The 19,943-nt window shown below is 30.4% G+C and overlaps 3 protein-coding genes across 11 annotated transcripts in view; 2 read left to right on the forward strand and 1 right to left on the reverse strand.

Annotated features, from left to right (window-relative positions):
- LOC141526016 (zinc finger matrin-type protein 5) overlaps positions 1-19,943 on the reverse strand; it is a 56,728-nt gene that overhangs the window by 22,669 nt on the left and 14,116 nt on the right. The window lies entirely within an intron of this gene.
- LOC141526012 (uncharacterized) lies at positions 4,692-9,532 on the forward strand. 6 transcript variants are annotated; one of them, XM_074240730.1, is made up of 8 exons: positions 4,692-5,776; positions 5,866-5,982; positions 6,079-6,300; positions 6,377-6,507; positions 7,977-8,181; positions 8,256-8,630; positions 8,914-9,374; positions 9,433-9,532. In XM_074240730.1, exons 3-6 carry the CDS (start codon positions 6,127-6,129, stop codon positions 8,424-8,426), a joined length of 681 nt encoding a protein of 226 aa, XP_074096831.1. In that variant the 5' UTR covers positions 4,692-5,776; positions 5,866-5,982; positions 6,079-6,126; the 3' UTR covers positions 8,427-8,630; positions 8,914-9,374; positions 9,433-9,532. The 6 variants fall into 6 exon arrangements, 5 of the variants coding, with proteins under 5 accessions (XP_074096831.1, XP_074096830.1, XP_074096829.1 ...); XM_074240729.1 differs by having other exon boundaries at positions 4,700-5,776; positions 5,866-6,300; XM_074240728.1 differs by having other exon boundaries at positions 4,702-5,982.
- On the forward strand, positions 9,527-11,054 carry LOC141526015 (uncharacterized). Of its 2 annotated transcripts, none has more exons than XM_074240736.1 (3): positions 9,527-9,583; positions 9,825-10,001; positions 10,217-10,565. In XM_074240736.1, exons 1-3 carry the CDS (start codon positions 9,560-9,562, stop codon positions 10,532-10,534), a joined length of 519 nt encoding a protein of 172 aa, XP_074096837.1. In that variant the 5' UTR covers positions 9,527-9,559; the 3' UTR covers positions 10,535-10,565. The 2 variants fall into 2 exon arrangements, with proteins under 2 accessions (XP_074096837.1, XP_074096836.1); XM_074240735.1 differs by lacking the exon at positions 9,527-9,583 and adding an exon at positions 10,581-11,054 and having other exon boundaries at positions 9,756-10,001; positions 10,217-10,483.

Consider the following 19,943-nt stretch of genomic DNA (forward strand, 5'->3'; position numbering starts at 1 on the left):
GCAGATGTTATTGAGATGAGTTTTATGACCGTGGACTTGGCGCAATTTTTAACAGTGAAACTGTTATTGTTCGGATTTCATATCTTTTTGTTAAGTGTAATTTTTTGCTCGCCTCTTAATACATTCTTAATTTTATAATTGAACTTTTCCCGCGCAAAATTAGAAATATGTAAATAAATTAATTAATGCAGGTAAAGCTATTATCATATAAAAGGTTATTTGTTAGTTAATTTTGAAAATCAAATCCTAACAAAAAAATTAAAATTCTGTTTCTCTCATAGTAGCTAGTAGCATTAAAAAACTTAACGTGACTGACCCGTGTAAACTCTTCGGTTTCAATCAATTAACTAGCTTATCAATGGGGATTTAAAATTTTTTATGTATATATAGTTAAAGTTTAACATTTTTTTTAATTAAAAAAGTTGTTAATATAGATTTAATGCTCTACTACACATTAATTTAACAATAACAATAATTATTTTGGTAATGATAAACAATAATAATGATACTTTTAACATCAATTTATCATTACCGATATAATAAATTTCATTTTTATAATGATTATCATTGTTATTGTTACAATGACATTATTGTTAATAAAGGGGACAATGCATCATACGCATAATTGTAATACCTATGGCCTAAAAATTACAATTATTTGAAATCCGCTCGATTGAATAACAATGCCACCTACAGGCAACGACTACAAAGTCGTAGAATGTGTACATTATCCAATAAGAATTGCCTAAATCTTGAACGGCTGGCCAGAAGGAAGAAAGTAAAACTCAAACAATCTTTAGCCTGTTGTGTATTTAGTCTAGTTAATAAATGAAATTCAATAGAAAGAATAGATTTGAAAACCATTCACATATGAAGTTGTTTGATAGTTTGTTCTAGAAATTTTGTATTTATAAAGTATTTTAACATTCTTAATGTCAAAATTAAATTTTTCCCGCGCAAAATTGAAAATTCATAAATAAATAAATTAATGCAGGCAAAGCTATTCTAATAGGATAGGTTGTTTATTCGTTAATTTTGATAATCAAATCCTAATAAAAATATTGAAATTCTGCTTCTCTCATAGTAGCTAGTAGCATTAAAAAACTTAACGTGACTGATCCGCGTAAACTCCGCGGTTAAAAGCGTTTAACTATCTTATTAATAGGGATTTTACATTTTTATTTATATACAGTAAAAATTTTAACATTTTTTTGAATTAAAAAAGTTGTTGATTTGGATTTAATACTCTAATACACATTAATTTAATAATAACAATAATTCATTCAGTAATTATAATGATAATGATATTTTTAACCTCAATTTGGTATTACCGATATAATTAATTTCAGTCTCATAATTTTTATTATTAGTGTTATTGTTATTATGACATTGTTGTAAGTAAATGACACAATACACCATGCGTATAATTGTAAGACTTTTCACCTAAAGATTACAATTATTTGAAATCCACTTAATTGGATAACAATGCAACCTATCAGCAACGACCACAAAATCATAGGATGGTACACTATCCAATGGGAATAACCTCTGATTATGATTGTTCATGTGAAAAAAACCTTTGTTTCAACTTCAAATTGTTTATTTCTTGTTTAATTAACATTTTTAATAAGCTGAATATTTGTATTCTAAATATTTGAACTGCGTATGCGTCAACTTTACGTTTAGACTTTCAGCGCGGACTTTTGAAAATTATATTGACCAGCACAGTGATTAGAGTAAGTGTATTTTTCTTGTAATTTCAATTATAGAGGTCACAGGACAAAAGGGCAACGTGTAGTTTTTAATAATTTTTATTTTAATAAAGTATTGAAATTTTTTGTTAATTGTTATGGATTTTTTTTTTTTTTTTTTTTTTAAATAGTTCGTAGTATTCATGAAAATAGAATTTATGAAAATAAAAAAAAAAATGTACATGCATTGATTAACAATTCTCTCGATATTTTTAAAAAATTTAGAATGAAATGAATATTTATTAGTTATTTATTTATTTACTTACTGACATTGGTATTGGCTGACGTCTAACAATTTTTTTTTAATTATTTGAATTAATTAAATAGTAATTCCTAAAAAATTACACTCGTAAATTTTTTAATTTTTTACACATGAGATGTGCTTGTCACTATAATTTTCAAAAGACCGCGCTAAAAGTCTATATACGTAAAGTTGACGCATGCGCAGTGCAAATATTTAGAATGCATACATAAAGCTAATTAAAAATGTTAATTAAACAAGAAATAAAAAATGTGAAGTAGGAACAAATGTTAAATATACATGAACATTCAAAAATAGAGGCTTGATGACCCAAATTGCTACCAAAATATTAAAAAATGCGACAGGGGGCTAACTTAAAGGTACATTATTAATAAATTCTTTTTAAAATAAATAAATGAAGAACGATCAAATGTTGAGAGTGAATAATAAAGAATAAACGAAAAGCTGAAAACGTGATAGAAAAAAAAATCAAAAATTAAAAGAAAAAAATTTGGGGTTCTAACTTCAGTGAGCTATCCCGTTGAATCTACAGTTTATGTAGAAATAATTCCAGTGCACTCTGGTGGTTGTAGATGCAAGCTGTGAATTAACTTTTTCAAAACACATTTTTATTTTATCTAGTCTGTGGCGGTGACTTTTCTCCATGAAAAAAAAGTCACCCTGATAGCCACCTTACCTATAACTTACTGTCAATCTACGTCCGCAATTTGAAGCAAACTTGACGGAAAGAGTTGGCAAATCGAGCGATTTCCTATTAGTTACCTATAACTTAGTCTGCAAATAGACGTCAAAACTTGCTGTACAAGTATTTCCTTCAAATTGTAGTAAAGTTGAAAGGAAATTTAACTACAAGTTTGATTGTTAACTTGTATTCAAGTTGCGGCCGTAGATTTCCGTCAATTTGCTTACAACTGTTGTTGAAAGAAGAATTACCGCTAACTTGATGTATAAATTAACCGTAACTGCTGGAAGTCAACACTTACTGAGAAAGTGCTGGCTATCAGGGCAGGATCGAAATTTCTGGGCTTACTATAGTTTGTGCTGATAAAATTTAATAATTTTAAGTGAATTAAATGTTATAATTGATTATTATTAATTAATATCAGTAAAATAGAGTATGACTTACTTTTATGATATATCATTTTCGAAAAAGGAGTACCATATAATTAAATAAAATTTTACAACCTCGAAATACCATTTTGCTTACAGTAAACACAGTCGGTAGTCTGGCGCTCCGTTCACAACGGAATTTTTGAACGCAACTTGGCGCCAGATTCTACCGAATCTGTGGATAAGAATGTTTATTAGTTTATACGAAAAATTTTGTATTCATATAAAAATTTTAACATTATTAATTTAAGGTTTGTACTTTTCCCGCGCAAAATTAAAAAGTCACAAATAAATGGATTATTGCAGGCAAAGATATTATTATATAAAAAGGTCGTATGTTCGTTAATTAAAGAGCTCAAATCCTGATCAGAAAATTAATTTTTTTTTTATAGTACTAGTAGCATTAAAGAACTTAATATGACTAAGAATCGTTTAATCTTCAGTTTTAATCAATAAACCAGATGATCAATGGGAATTTTAAATTTTTTATATACACAAAGAAATTTTTAACGCTTTTTTTTAATCAAAAAAATTGTTAATTTAGATTAAATACGTCAATGCACAATAATTAAATAATAACAATAATTATTATAGTAATAATAATAATAATAATAATAAATATTAATATTACTATTATTTGTAACATCAATTTATTATTACCGATATAATTACTTTTAATATATTGTAACTATTATTATTTTTAGCTTTGTCGATATTATAATTTTAGTATATAACTATTATTACTTTTGGTTTTGTCGATATTACCATTATTATAAATATTACTATTATTATTTTTATTTGTTATTATGATATGATTACAATTGAGGAGCTGATTTTCAAAAGGGAATCTTTTCATATTTTAAAAAAAGCAGTTTTTTGAATTCTTAAATATTTATTACTTCAAGAATTATGAAGATTCCTAAATCAAAATCAAATTGTAGCTTCATAACCGATAGCACTTTATAGCAAAATTAAAAAAGTTCGATAAAAATATTTAGAATTGGAGATAATCAGTTCTGTGTCTCGATTAATCAAAAATGAAAAGATACCATTTTAAAAATCAGCTCCTAAATTATCATTTATTATTATTACGATATTGTTGCTAGTAAATAAGACAATGCATCAAACGCATAATTACAATACGAATTATCTAAAAATTATGAATATTTGAAACCCACTCAATCGAATAACAATGCCACCTACAGGAAATGACCAAAAGATCATAGAATGTACACACTGCTTAATGAGAATTCTCGAGACCCTGAACAGCTGGTATATCGGAAGAAAGTAAAACTCAAACAATGTTTAGCGTATTATCTATTTGGTCTGGTTAATAAATTAAATTAAATTAGAACAATATGTTTAATAACATACACATAGGTTGTTGGATAGTTTAGTTAGTATTTTACTCTGTAAATTTTTTTGTATTCATAAGAAATTTTTTTACATTCTTAATTTAAAGTTTGTACTTTTCCCATGGATATGAAATGTTCATAAAATTATTATAAAAATAAATTAAACTGTTATTTTCCGTAAAGAAAGTAGTAGCATCGATAAAATTTCATGAAAATTAGTCGCGTATATCTTTTGAATGAGATTGATAGACTTGAATTATCAATCATAATATTTATATTTTATAAAATCGTAGGAAAAATTTTTTATATTTTTTGTACTTTAGGAAATTGTGAATTTGGATTTAATACCACAATCCTTAATAATTTAATAAAATAATCGTATTGTTCAATATTATGAATGCAATTATTTTTAACATCAATCTATTGTTATCATTATAATAACTATCAGTATTATCTTCATTTTTATTGTTATTATTAGCATGATCATTTTTATTACATATTATTATTATCATTATTATGTTGTTAGTAAATAATACGATTCATCAAACTCATAATCACGAAGGCTAGATAGAAGGAGGACGCTCGCGATAGGATTTTTAGCTCTATCGGAGTCCCTACATTTGCGTACAGATTTTAGTTCATAATTGATCACAAGATGACAGTTGTGTTGCGGAGGTCCCCTTGAGGCTTCAACTGCGCATGGTCATACATGAAAATTTTTTTTATCTCAATAACAAAGTTGTTATTAAATTCTATGAGTTTTATAATATTTTACACTTAGGTATATTTTAATTTAAAAAAACATGGTGAAAAGTTGTTCAGTGCTTAATTGCCACAGTGGGAGAAAAAGTGAACGCAAAAAAAAATGATAATGGCAATCTTCGTCAGACTTCACTATTTAAAATTCCTAAGGTAACCTAAAAAATTATGCTTTTTAATTTAAATAACAAATGTATTTATTTATCATATACATTTAAATGAAATTATTTAATAATGTTATACTTTTACGACGATTAAATTTAAAATAATGAAAACATTTGTTTTTATATTTTACATAGGATCCTGAAAAATTAAAGAAATGGAGCTCAGGATTAGGTCAAAATTTAACTGCTAACAAGTTCATCTGTGAATTGCACTTTTCCGATAATGATATTTTAAAAAAAGATACTGTGACGATATTTAATGATAATTTTATATCTGATAGGAAAAAATATTCATTAAAACCAAATGCGATCCCGACACTAAATCCAAATAATACGTCTATAGAAAGAGATGATTTACTGTCGAAATCGAATAATGTAAGCAAAAGATTTGCTTTAAGATCTTTATAATTAGCTGAATCTATGTAATTGATATTATTAAAATAGAATATATTGATTAATTTTAGAATGTCTCGACACTTGGCAAAGAAACTGCTACACTTTTTGACAACGAAACTTGCATAAGTACTGCAGATCATGATAAAGATTTAAATAATCAAAATACTTCCGATCTCAACGATAACGTTAGTATTAATTAATGGTGACCTGTAAATTGAAATTTTGCCGTTTTTTGTTTGTTTTGTAATGATTTTATTTTATTTTTTTTTTTTTTTATGTAGCTGCCATGTGATTCTCTAAACAAAACTTCATCTACGGAGGACACTCTCATGATATTAAGCAGTTCTCAATTATTGGAAATTTTAAAAACTCAAATGTTACCCGAAAAATGGAGTTGGGCCAGTGATGTAAAAGATTGCCAAAAAGTTTATTTATTTTATGCAGATCCTAAATCTCTTTCTCTAAAATTTCATACCCAAATTGATGAGAAGTTTAACATTATGGTAAGCATTTTAATGATTTTTATTCATTAAATGCATGTTAATTTAATATTTTAGTAAAACGATATTTTTAATGTAGGTAACAAACATTAAAACCAACAATTCAACTAAGATATCGTTTGATCTGCTGATTGTTGAAGATTTTTGGGATTTGTTGAAACAGTTGGAAAATATTATTTTCTGTGATGGCACAGGATTTGATTGTGAAAGGTAATAACTATTTTTTGAATAAGGGCTATGAAATTTTTTTAAAATGGAACTTTTTTATATTATCATTGATATTCCTTACTGGAAAATGTTTGAATAATTTACTGATGAAAAATTATTCTGTGATGTTGCGAATTTTTTCAATTTTGGGCTATGCTTCATTAAATCATAATAAAGTATACTAAATAATTATATTTAAAAAAAACATACTTCTTAGTTGAGTAATTAGCAGTACTTAAAATTTACTTGTTTTAAAAATAAATGAATTATTCAATAGCAAATACAAATACTTGCTGGTGAATTATCGATTATCAATTAATAGTTTAGTTTAACATTAAAAAAAAATATTATTTTCATTATCATCCATAATTATTAATTATAATATGTATATCAGGAATGTGGACTAGATAGGATCATAATAACAAATTACATTATTATTTCTGCGACGTTTCGGTCATTTATTAGACCTTCATCAGGCATCTGAAAATTACACAAATTAATAACTAACAAAATAACATAACGATTGATATAAATTACAATATTTACCATAATACGAATTCTAACAATCACTATCTTACATTGCACAGTTGCCTTAGTCATATAAATCATCACAAAATTAACAAAATTGATAGATTCATTAATTATTCTTATTATTAACTCAGAAATAAAGTATACACGACACTTATAAAATTGTTATTGCGTGGTAACAGTTAACTCAAATTCAAACTTTATGTACTATACTAAAAGCAATCGTCATACAAACTAGTGACTGTTGTGTGAAATATTCAATTCAATTCCATATATAAAATATAATCCCAAATACCTCAAATAAATTAATCTCGAAGGTCAGCAGATTAATTTATTTGAGGTATTTGGGATTATATTTTATATATGGAATTGAATTGAATATTTCACACAACAGTCACTAGTTTGTATGACGATTGCTTTTAGTATAGTACATAAAGTTTGAATTTGAGTTAACTGTTACCACGCAATAACAATTTTATAAGTGTCGTGTATACTTTATTTCTGAGTTAATAATAAGAATAATTAATGAATCTATCAATTTTGTTAATTTTGTGATGATTTATATGACTAAGGCAACTGTGCAATGTAAGATAGTGATTGTTAGAATTCGTATTATGGTAAATATTGTAATTTATATCAATCGTTATGTTATTTTGTTAGTTATTAATTTGTGTAATTTTCAGATGCCTGATGAAGGTCTAATAAATGACCGAAACGTCGCAGAAATAATAATGTAATTTGTTATTATGATCCTATCTAGTCCACATTCCTGATATACATATTATAATTAAAAAAAAATGTAGGTTAATTTTTTAATTTTCTACATAACTAGTTTTCATACTTACAATTTTCTAATTTTTCTCGATATTTCATTCTTTTTATTTTTTCTTCTGTATGATTTTATACCAAGGAAGTTTTACAAAGATGAGATTTTTCTGTAATAGATGTGCTTCAGATTGTGCAAATATATTAACTGCTGGAAAGTATCACCATTACCAAGGTATTAGTAGATGCCAGCCTTGTCGAGTTCTCAGACGTCAATTGCAAAATCGTGAAAATAAATCGACTAAAGACGTGAAATTACAATGCAACAGTTTGAAGCATCAATTAAAGTTGCAAAAACGAAAATCCAGACGCCTGCTGCGAAAGGTAATACATGTCATCCATAGTGTGTTCTAGTATTTCAATTATATTTTAAATGTCTTATTTATTTTGATGAAAAGAATATCGAATTGTCTCAATTGATCGATGAGCAAAAATTAAAATGCGCTGCTGTGGAATCTAAAGTAATTGAAAAAGCAGTAGCAGATTTGCCAGAAATTCAACAAAAAGCTGTACAAGCCTGCTTTGATTTTGCTAAACTAAAAATTCAAAACAAAGGCGGTATGATATAGAGTGGGTCTATGAATGTTTATTGATGAGAATTAAAAGTCCTGCGGTGTATGAGCGTCTTCGAGAACGACAAATTTTACCTCTTCCCTGCAAAGATACTTTGAATTCTTATATTCAAAAACTAGATAGTGCGTTTGGCTTCCCTAAAGCTATTTTCGATACCCTCTCTTATAAAGCTTCACGCATGGAAGCTCCTTCTAAAAGGGGTAATGCGAATTTGATTTTTATCAAGCTACAGCAGTAACATTAATATTTTATGAGCACTCGTAGTTACTAACAATAAAAATCAATTGACTTCGCCTAATTTCAAAAGCCTAAATTATCTTCAAAGCATCCAAAATTTTCTAGCTTCGTTGAAGTTTATGCTTATATTCTCTGCTTGCTACTATAGAAGCTTTTAAATAGTTTCCTGTATTGCTTCTTTTACGCTTTTTTATTATTTCTATTAATTATCATGAGTTAATTATATTAAATATATTTTTTCATTAGGTACACTTCTTATTGATGAAGTTGCCCTAAGTGAAGGAGTTAAGTTGAATTCGCGAACAATGAAATTAGATGGTTTTGTTGACTTGGGTGAACACACACCTCAAAAGTTTATGAATACAAGAGCTGATCATGCTCTTGTATTCATGTTTCAACCCTTTCAAGGCAACTGGGTACAAGTGGTCGGAAGTTTTTTAAGCAAGAATTCTGTCACTAGTGATATTTTACATAAATTGATAACAGAGTGTATACTCCTGATTGAAAAAGCTGGATTTCAAGTTGACTGTGTGACTACTGATGCTGCGCAATGGAATCGGGGAGCCTGGAAACTATTTGGAATAGAAGACCAGAAATTTAGTTGTGAGCACCCTTACAATAGTGACAGAAGATTATGGTTTGCATCAGATTTCTGTCATTTGTTGAAAAATTTCAGGAATGGAATCATCAAATTTTCTTCTTTTTGGGTAATAATAATTAAATGTGAAAATCATGTTAATATGTATTGATAAAAATATTTTTCAGACTCCTGATGGTATCGTCAAAATGCTACATTGGCAGGTGCTCCTCAAGATTGAAGCATATGGAAAAATGAATCTCAAAATTGGTTTTAAATTATCCCCCATCATTTAAAGCCTGAAGGGTTTCAAAAATGAATGTGTTGTTGGCAACGCAGGTATATTTCATATTATGATATTAAAAACTATTGAAAACATCATAATTATTCAATTGTAAATAAATAAATAAAATAACTAAAATATAAAAATAAAAAAATTCACGTGTAGATTTTGGAATTTTCTAAATGTGCATCTTTTTATGTTTTACTTATTTTTATTTTAATTAAACAAATGTACAAATGTCTACTAAATTCATATTCGTTAAAATTAATTTTCTTTATTTTATTCTGTGATTTTCAGTTATTTGCGCGTCAATTAAGGGTAGCAATGTCGATGTATAAAAGTGAAAATCATGAACTTCATGACTGTGAACCGACCATTGCTTTTATGGAGAAAGTCGATAATTTAATAAAAGCTATGAGCTCGCGGACATTTGAAAACGCTTTACGACAGGATACTGATTGCCCCATGAGAAAGGTATTTAAACTAATGTTTAATAAATATAGTAATCACATTATTTCAGTCTTATGACATCACATTTGAGTGGGTTAAAACGAACTTGTTCGGATTTTGAGGACGAACTCCCTGTACCTCCTAAAATAAAAAAAAAAAATTTGATAGAAAATTTACAAATAAATTTATTAAAAATAAATATTATTCATTCATTTACATTAGACTAATTTCTTTGATAGGCTATTATTGATTTTGACAAGTATCTTCGTGATTGGGAAGAAAAAGTTAATGAAGAAAAAGCTAAAAAAAAATTGCAAAAAAAAAAAAAAAATTCTGATGCAGATGATTATAATACCGATGAAGAATTCAATTTTCCTATTACAGCTAGTACTTTAAGTGGTTTTAAAGTTACCTTAGGAACCACTCTAGAGTTATCGGAGTTCTTGCATAATAAGTGCAATTATAGTTATCTTATGACATCTCGTTTAAATCAAGATGCTTTGGAAGTGAGATTTGTCATTTTATCATTTCTTTCATCGATCTTTTTACCACGTTAATTACTGTTTTATACTTATTATTTATATTCGACTTTTTATATTGCAGAAATTTTTGGAATCATGAGATCAGCTTGTGGGTGTAATGATCATCCGGATCCAATTCTGTTTGGCCAAATTTACAGGCTACTCTGTAGTTATTCGTTAGCTACGCCTCCGAGGGGTTCCAATGTTACTGGCGGTGAATTATTGTCATCACTAATGCAAACCAAGGAATCATTAATTGCATCAAACAGTAATAAAAAAAATTGGCTGCAAAAAATTGATTCCATAATCGAGAAAGGTATTTCGGATGAGCTTCGAGGTTTCTATAATGACAAATTTAATGATGGACATTTACCTTTTGAGCACTGGGTCGATGAGTCAACTAGTAGTGACAGTGATGACAGCACTGAAACTTCCGATAAGCTTTGTACTCAATCAATTGATAATATTGACAATAATAATAATAATAATAATAATAATAATAATAATAATAATAATAATAATAATAATAATAATAATAATAATAATAATAAGATGTCGGAATGTCTTTTGGGTTGGACAAGTGTGCGGTCGTACATCTGGCGAGGGGTAAGTGCTCTGATACTGGTGATGATGTCGAATTAGTGGATGGGAGCGTCTTAAGCCAATTAGACGCCGGGGAGTTGTATAGATATCTAGGAATGGAAGAGCACCGCATGCATGCGGTCTCTGAAGTCCGAACAACTCTCCAGAGCGAGTATGTTAGGAGACTCCGGAAAATTTGGTCCTCCGAACTTTCCGGCAAAAACAAAGTCTCAGCTACTAACATGCTCGCTGTCCCAGTCTTACTATACTCTTTCGGTGTCCTGAAATGGACCCGAAAGGATTTACGAGATCTCGACATCAAAACCCGTAAGATCATTAATATGAATCGGAGCATGCACCCCAATTCATCAGTCGCCAGATTATACCTCTCCCGGTCCATCGGTGGGAGAGGTTTGCAGAGTTTGGAGCGGCTTCACGACCGTTTGGTCCTGGGTTTAACTCACGAAGTTGTCAATTTCACTGCAGACGAGGATGACTTTCTTATGCAAATTGTACATAAACATGAAAATGCGCATAAGGGGTCATTCTTGTATAAGGCAGCAATATATGCGGCAAGAACCCTTGGTCTTGGAGAAATAAACGCTCTTATGGAACTCCGAAAGGAGGAATTTAAGAGCGTCATCAGGAACGCCGAGGAAAAACTACTCCTTGGCGAACTGATGGACAAGTCCATGCACAGCGTGTTCTTTAAACACGTGCGTGATCATGGCTTGTCCATCCAGCTGACGTTTTCCTTCTTAAAGTCAGCGGGCCTGATGTCCGAGACTGAAGGGTTCATATTTGCCTGCCAAGATGGTGTCATTAACACTCTTGAGTACCGTAGCAAGGTGCTCCAGGTGCAGCTTCCGGACACGTCCTGTAGGAGGTGTAGACAACATCCGGAGACGCTTATGCACCTTTGTCGGCATGTCCAGTGCTGGCGAGAGGTGCATATATCCAGCGTCACAATGCTGCCCTGAGAGTACTGTACTACTATCTTCGTCATTGCTACGGTATTGACGTGACACCAGTGCTGCCTTATTTGCCAGGAGATATTCCCCAGGTTGTTGAGAATGACAGTTGCAAAATTTATTGGAACATGCCATTTGCAACAACCCGGCGGATAGATCACAACAAACCTGATATTGTGCTCTTCGACAAGGCCACTCATGACATTTATGTCATTGAGTTCTCGGCCCCGGCTGAATACAACATCTCAGCCAAAGAAGAGCACAAAAGACAAATATATCAGGATCTCCTGTTTGAAATTGGTAAACTTTACCCAGGTTACCGTGTCAAGCTTGTCGTCCTGATTGTTGGCGTCCTAGGAGGGATGAAGCAGTCTTTTGTATCCTCACTTGCCAAAGTTCCAGCTTGCTCATCAAAAGCTGAGTTCTTGGCAGTTAGGATGCAGAAGGCTGTTTTACTTGGTTCTCTCCGTCTCTTAAGGGAAATGACTTTGGCCTGCTGTGATCACTAACCGCCTTGTTGTGCGGAGTGGTCCAGCAGTAACGGACGGAGCTCAGGCTGGGCCCTCGGAGAATCGGACTCCGGGGATAACCCCCCTGAGCATTTAATAACAAAATAATAATAATAATAATCAAAGTGTTAATGATCTGATAGAATTAGATCACGATTATGATATAACACAAACAAGTGATTATGTCATATCATATATTTCTGGGTTCATGGCACGAAAAGTTAATCGTTTCACAAAGTGTTCTAATTGTAAGGAAATGTTAATTTCTTCAAGTTGCACAGATCGTGACAAATTGATTCAAGAAATGAACGATGGAAACTTAATTTTTCCTAGTGAAGCATTATTTAGGTTAATTAAACAATTAGAGAACCAGGTGCTGAGAGTAGTAGGAACAAAAAATTTTACTTCTAATACCATGTTTCAAATTTTAGAAAAAATTTCGGCAATTGACGATTTACCTCTTTTGGGGTGCAAAGAACATACTAAACAGTTTATGAGTAAAATTATTGATAATTTCATTGTAATGAGAGGGCATTTTTTGGCAGATTTCTTCAATAGAAATGTAAATAATCGTCAAATAATGACTAAACGAATGCGGAAATTCGCAAAAAAGTAAAATTGCGTTTTGTCGTAGTTTGAAAAAATGTGTTTTATATTTTGTAACTCGTAATTTAAAGATCTCAATTTTATAACATTCATTTTCTGTGATAGTGATTCGCATTAAGATTTTATAATTATAATTATTTGATTATTGTTATAATAAATATTTTGTCAATAATGTTAGTTTACAATTTTCATAATAAATTTATTAGTCATAAATTTAATATAAAGATTTCAAAAGTCTATTAGTACGATTTTCGGAATATTTTTTTTATTTACTAATTGAAATAAAAAAATTGTTAATTTTTACTAAGATTTATGTTACTATTTATTATTTTGAAAAATTTTTAAAGTTTATCTATCAAAATAATATTTGCTAGAAAAATAAATAAAATTAATTTAGAAATATTATGGCTCCATAGGTTTTGTTTATATTTTAAATCTAAGGGGACCTTCGCAACAACAGCGCACTCTACCATCTGTATCCGTTTTTCGTACCACAACTTTAACATTGCGATCGTCCTCCTTCTATCTAGCCTTCGTGCTCATAATGAATATAAGCATTATGTACAGAATATTGTCGTTTTGAATGTCCGCGCAGATCGGTCGCAGTATAGCAGTGTCACCTATATCTGTAAAACACTCGACCAGAATTACTTAGGCAATGATCAGCTGACTATTACATAGAAACTAAACCCAAACAATGTGAGCTCTTGTAGATATTGACTCTAGTTAATAAATAATACTTAATTTAAAAAAAAGTTAATTAAAAAAAATTCATATGTAAAGTTGATAGATAGTAAATTCTAGAGATTTTATTTAAAAAAAAAAAATTTCAACATTTTATGTGATTGAAAAAATTTTCAATTCAAATTATGTACTTTTGCCGCAGAAAATTAGTGCACAAACAATTTTAACAATAAAATCACGTTAAACTTTTATTTCTCGTAGAGTAACTAATAAGCATTAATAAAATTCCATCAAGTATATCTTTTGGTTTAGATTGATAGACAAATTATCAATCATAATATTTATATTTTATAAAATCGTAAAATAAATTTCCATGGTTTTTGTAATATTGATGATTGTTACTATTTCTTTTATTTTCGATTTCGAAGTTTCTAACTACAGTTTGTGTTAGAGTAACATTGACGAGCCCTAGTGAGCATCGACGCAAGCTCATATCTTTTTTTTTTAACTGTAGTCTCCCATCTAGTAGAGAGTTACCATACATTCTCGAATTATTTAGTCTGTGGCATGTCACTTTCTCCATAAGAAAAAAGTCAAAATCTAAAAATCTGGGTCGCTATAGTTTGTGCTAGAGAATTTAATTAATTTTAAATAGAATTTATTATTTTCAATGACCATTATCAATTAATATTGATAATATAACATATAATGTATAATTATAGAGTAATATTGGAGAAAAAAAAGTTCTGTAGAATTAATAAAATTTTACAACCTAAAAATATCGTTCTGCTTACGGTAAACACATTTGGTAGTTTGGCGCTCCGTTTTCAACGGAATTTTTGAACGGAACTTGGCGCCAGATTCTACCGAATCTGTAGATTTAGATAATAAAATTATCAATTTACAAAAAAAGGATATTGATTTTCTCATTAAATAACTTAATTTTTGTTAATTCAAATTCGATTGAATTTTTTGTTTGATTCAACATAAATAAAAATTTCCTAGAGATTAACTTCGAGTTGTTATGTCCGAAAAATATAATCTTAGAATTTGGTAGCTGGACTATCGGAGGTTCGGATAACAGATGAATTTCCCTAACGAAAGAATCGTTAGGTTTTTAATTTACGGGTTCGCGAAGGTGAAAACCCCGGAGAGGGCCCCTTGGAATAGACAATCGACCTCGGAAATAGTGATAATATCCTCCACTTACTATTGCGAATGTTAATTCCAACGATGATTCGGTCTTTGATTGGATTTTGTACCTTTGAGTTCCGCTGCTTGGCTTCTCTCTTCCTTCTGCTGACTGGAGATCGAAGGTTGAAGGTTGAAGGTTCTTAATTTAGGAATGATGATACACTTCGATTCAGGGTTTTAGTTTATATATTCTGTTTAACTGGCCCTATGGGCAAACACGTCTTAACTTACACTGTTCACTTATTAACTATTAACAATATAGAACAAGGATTGAAAGTTAATGAGTTCGTAACCGGAGTAACGACTCCGGCAAACAAAAGTTCGCCGATTATAAATTTACAGACGAAGAAAATAATTTGAGAGTGGTACCAGGTCACTGGAACTGCGGGAATCTCGATTATCGTCAAAACGAATCGTGGCTCGAAGAATCACTATCACAGAACTCAGAAATACCGTTAAGGAAATCGAAATGAATAATTAGGGAAAGGATGACTAATTAATTTAATAATTGAAGTCTGCCTATGCGTGTCGGGGTATAGGACTCACCCGGGCTTTAAGGCAGAACTGTTACCTTGTAAAATAAGCTGGTGAATTATGGTGTTCGCGGTTTTTATCACCTCGGTCGCGATTTGAAAGAGGGGCTACTAATTAAACAATTGGTTCTTTTGATGAGGTGACAATGCGCGATAATGTGTATTCTTCAGCCACGAGTGAGTTGTCGCGCAGTCCTGGTTGTGGTTCCCTAAATATGCAAGCGCTGCACTTTTCGGCGGGAATGGGAGGCCCTGTATTATATACGGTATGCCGGATATAACAGAGTCATGGGCTACCAAAAACGATTGTTTGGGAAGATTAGACATCGTTACTAATTTACTAATGTAGTAGAGCGCTTCGAGTAACTCAAGAATATATTAATATTTTAACTCATGAAAAAGAACTAAAACAATATTCTGTAACGGGTTAAAACCGTCCCTTGGTCACCCCTTTATTTGAAATTTATAATTAAGGGCGCCACTGGAATTTTTATCACGGTTTCCAGAACCGGTCCAAGCAAGAGAGATATCACAAGGTCGAGAGAAATCGAAAAAGTTTGACATAAATAAAAACAATTAAAATTGGCATCAATTATCAATTTATTTTAACAATCTGACAACAATTAAGTCTTATTTCAATACTCACACACACACTCATACTTATAAAAGTTACTTATTCCTACGATACCCTCATATGAAGCGTCTATATCACAGTTTCTATAATAGTTCCCTATTCCTGACGGTACCCTCATAAGGAGCGTCTATACCGCAGTTTCTATCAAAATTTCCTATTCCTACGATACCCTCATATGGAGCGTCTATATCGCAGTTTCTATCAAAATTTCCTATTCCTACGATACCCTCATATGGAGCGTCTATACCGCAGTTTCTAACTAAATCGCGCTGTCCACAGGACCCTCACGCTCTAAGACTCTAGATATGACCCTGGGTGGTCGCCCGGACCCCTGCCCAAGGTTCATACCGTCCTTAGCCCTTTCGCTGTCGCCCAGACCCTCACTACGGGACTAAGGAACCTGAAGTCGACTAGGACAGAGGAGGATACCATGACACTAGTCGACAACCTGCTAATACTAACCTCCTCGACAGCCCGTGAACGAGGAGTAAATACTGTAAATTATTTTTCCACACACACACACACACACACACACAATTCTCAATAAAACCATTTTTATCCAATTACATACTTGACTCTAATTTACAATTATTTTAAAATCCAGAATACTTTTTACAACATAACTTCCTGGGAATCAAATCTCCCGGTCCCTAACTTGACTTCGATAAATAATTTTATTTAAATTCTGGTTGCTTAGTTATTAATATTACAGTAGCGTTTTGTTCAACCAAAATGTTAGATTAATTAAAATTTACTCGAATTCAAACTGCCTGAATAATCGGCTTATGTCTATTTTGAATTCCAGTCAAGATTTGAGACTTAGTCTTCAACTTGGTAAAATTTTCCAAGGCTAAATTTTCTACGTTAATTAATTTTGAAATCATCGTACTGGAATTTGACAAATTTATTTATCGAAGTTTATTGAACAAATTTTCTTTTGTTGATAATTTTACTTTTGTAATTTTGTTCTATAAATTAATTTACTGCTTAACAATTTTAATATTCTAATTTAAGGAATTTGTGTCTATGGTAATTTTATTTTATAATTTTTGATAATTTTCCAGAAGTAAATTTCAATTATTAGTTTTAATTTTAAATTTTAATTTATCTTTACTTGTTGATTTTATAGGTCAATTTTAATCTAACTTGGACAATTTTCTAATTTTAATTCCCTTTAGTTTTATTTTAATTTCAAATTTGTTAGAAATTTAATCGACAGAATTTTACTTAGATAAATGACGCAGTTCAACTCAAATTGTCGATATTAAAATTTCTGATTCGTAAATTTTAATTTAATTTTATTTGACCGATTTTATAGTAATATTAATTCTAAATTTAACCTCCTTTATTCTTAAATTTGAAATTTTCAACTTATTAAATTTCTATTTGTTGGAATTTTATTTTAACTAAATTTTAACTTCGACTTAAAATTAAGATATTTTAATTAAATTCGAATAATTAATTAATTAATCAAGTAGGATGATTGGAAGACGGAACCTGGCCTGTGCCTAGAGTTTCCGGGGACAACGCAATAATTTACCGAGGTTAAACTTTTGTACCTGAGAATTTTTTGACGATTCCTTCTCTTAAGTTCGGCTCTCTTTGTTGTTCTCGTAGATTTCTATTAGAGGCAACTCTGTCAGCCAAAATCACGGTGTTCTCGGTACTCGGTTCGCTTGCGTCGCAGTTCGGGATTTTCAGCAATATTTTGTCTGGGATTTCCAAAATCTCGTGCTGGTTGCTCGGGGTCCGGCTTCATAATAACGTTTTTCCGTGCGGCAACTTCACTTGTCCCTCGTGTGGGATTATCCCCACCCGCGGAACGTTTATTCCCTAGGCCCCGGAACTTATGTAACGTTTATTTCTACTGCGCGAGCATCTGTAATGTCATCAGCGGAATCCGTAAGATGACGCTGCAATCAGGAGGCGCGAATTTAAATTGTCCGATAATATGTAAAACTATAATTGTTAATAACAAATAAAACATCCGGTTAAATCAACGTCCAAAAAGGAATCTTTATGGCTCATAAATTTTGGGTAACACTCTTTTGGAGTAAACAATAAATAAATAAATCCTTGTAAACCTCTTCAAAACGAAAAAATATACACTCGAATATGACCCACACGTGTCGCCTAACAATTAGACCTTTGTGGAAACACAAAAAAAGAAAACACATGTTGAACCTTTCAAGGGGTTCCCTTAACCATTTAGATATCCTACAACAACATTTCCCAAAAGCAATAAAATATAAATACAAAATAAGAAAACTTAAAATTATAAAATTCAAATAACAATGGCACGGTTGTTACATGAATAATTAAGGAAATATTAAAATAACTTTTAAATATTCATCGTAAATTGGAAATTGTACTTCTATAATTAGTAATATATTTTTATAATCGATTCATTTTTATACATATATGTATCGACATGGGTTTTCTCTGTGGTTTCCCCGTGTTACTGTTCCAAGAGCCTGAGAGAAAGGGGTGAGGAGCAGGGCAAATGCGATACACCATGCACAAGTCGGACCACAGCCGCAACAATAGAAATTAATTAATGAATAATTATGTTATTATAATAATATCACTGTTGATAAGTAAATGATAGTATTCAAAATTAACAATAATAATAATAATAATAATAATAATAATAATAATAATAATAAGTTAGTATAGTAGTATTATAATGTTAACAATAATAGTAATTACAAAATACAAACATACGAATAATTGTAGTAACAATAATAATAATTAGTGTTGATATTAACGATATTTAAAGTAGATATGATGATAGTAATCTAAGTTAATTAATAAGATAGAAACTTAAGGTATAAGAAACTTGGTGTAATAAGACAACCCCTACTCTAATATATATATATATATATATATATATATATATATATATATATATATATATATATATATATATATATATATTTTTTTTTCAGTTTCTTATATTGTAGTTATACATGTAAAAAGCAATAAGCATAAGTGTATTTCGAGATAAGTTTAGTTGTATGTATTAGTGTAAGCGTCAAGCGAAGTACGAATTGTAATAGTTTGAGTATATATGTGTGACGTATGGAGGGGAGACGTGAGGTCGGAGGTTTCAAGCCGACATTTTTGTAACTCACTTCTCCTTGAGAGCCCAGAACTGTATAATCTACCCTCTGTAATTCAAATCATAATCTTATATTTAAATGTTTAGTCAATAAATGAAATAAGTACATTTTACACGATTTAATAACCAAATAACAAGTCGTTCAATATAATTAATTTAAATTCTAATTACCTTTTCCCGCACTGGAACCGAGTATTTTAAGACTCCCGGGCGAAAAAACGACGGTAGGTAACGCTCGAGTCAATAAAACAATTCGCTACTAGATGGAGGCATAACACATCTTAGACCACAGCGCCCTGTGATCCGTCGATAACTAGCCGCGGCTAGGGTGAGGACCTTCAACGGGTAATGAAGGAGCCCCGTGACAATTCAGTGCAAATTATTTATACAAATAAAAATACTTATCATAATGCGACTAAAAATTGCTCAACAAATAAATGTGAATAGAGACAGAAAAAATACAAATACGCAGCAATATTATTTAGAATGTATTAAATACATCGGATTGTTAACGTTACTGTAACTATTAATCATTCTAGTAAAAGTTTTGGAACATTTATAGACGGAATAAATGATTATAACACCCCGGGAAAAAATGATCAGACCTGACC

The sequence above is a fragment of the Cotesia typhae genome, unplaced genomic scaffold, assembly GCF_013202065.1.
Source record: "Cotesia typhae breed Kobodo isofemale line unplaced genomic scaffold, CoteBio_Ctyphae contig_30, whole genome shotgun sequence".
Lineage (NCBI taxonomy): Eukaryota > Metazoa > Arthropoda > Insecta > Hymenoptera > Braconidae > Cotesia > Cotesia typhae.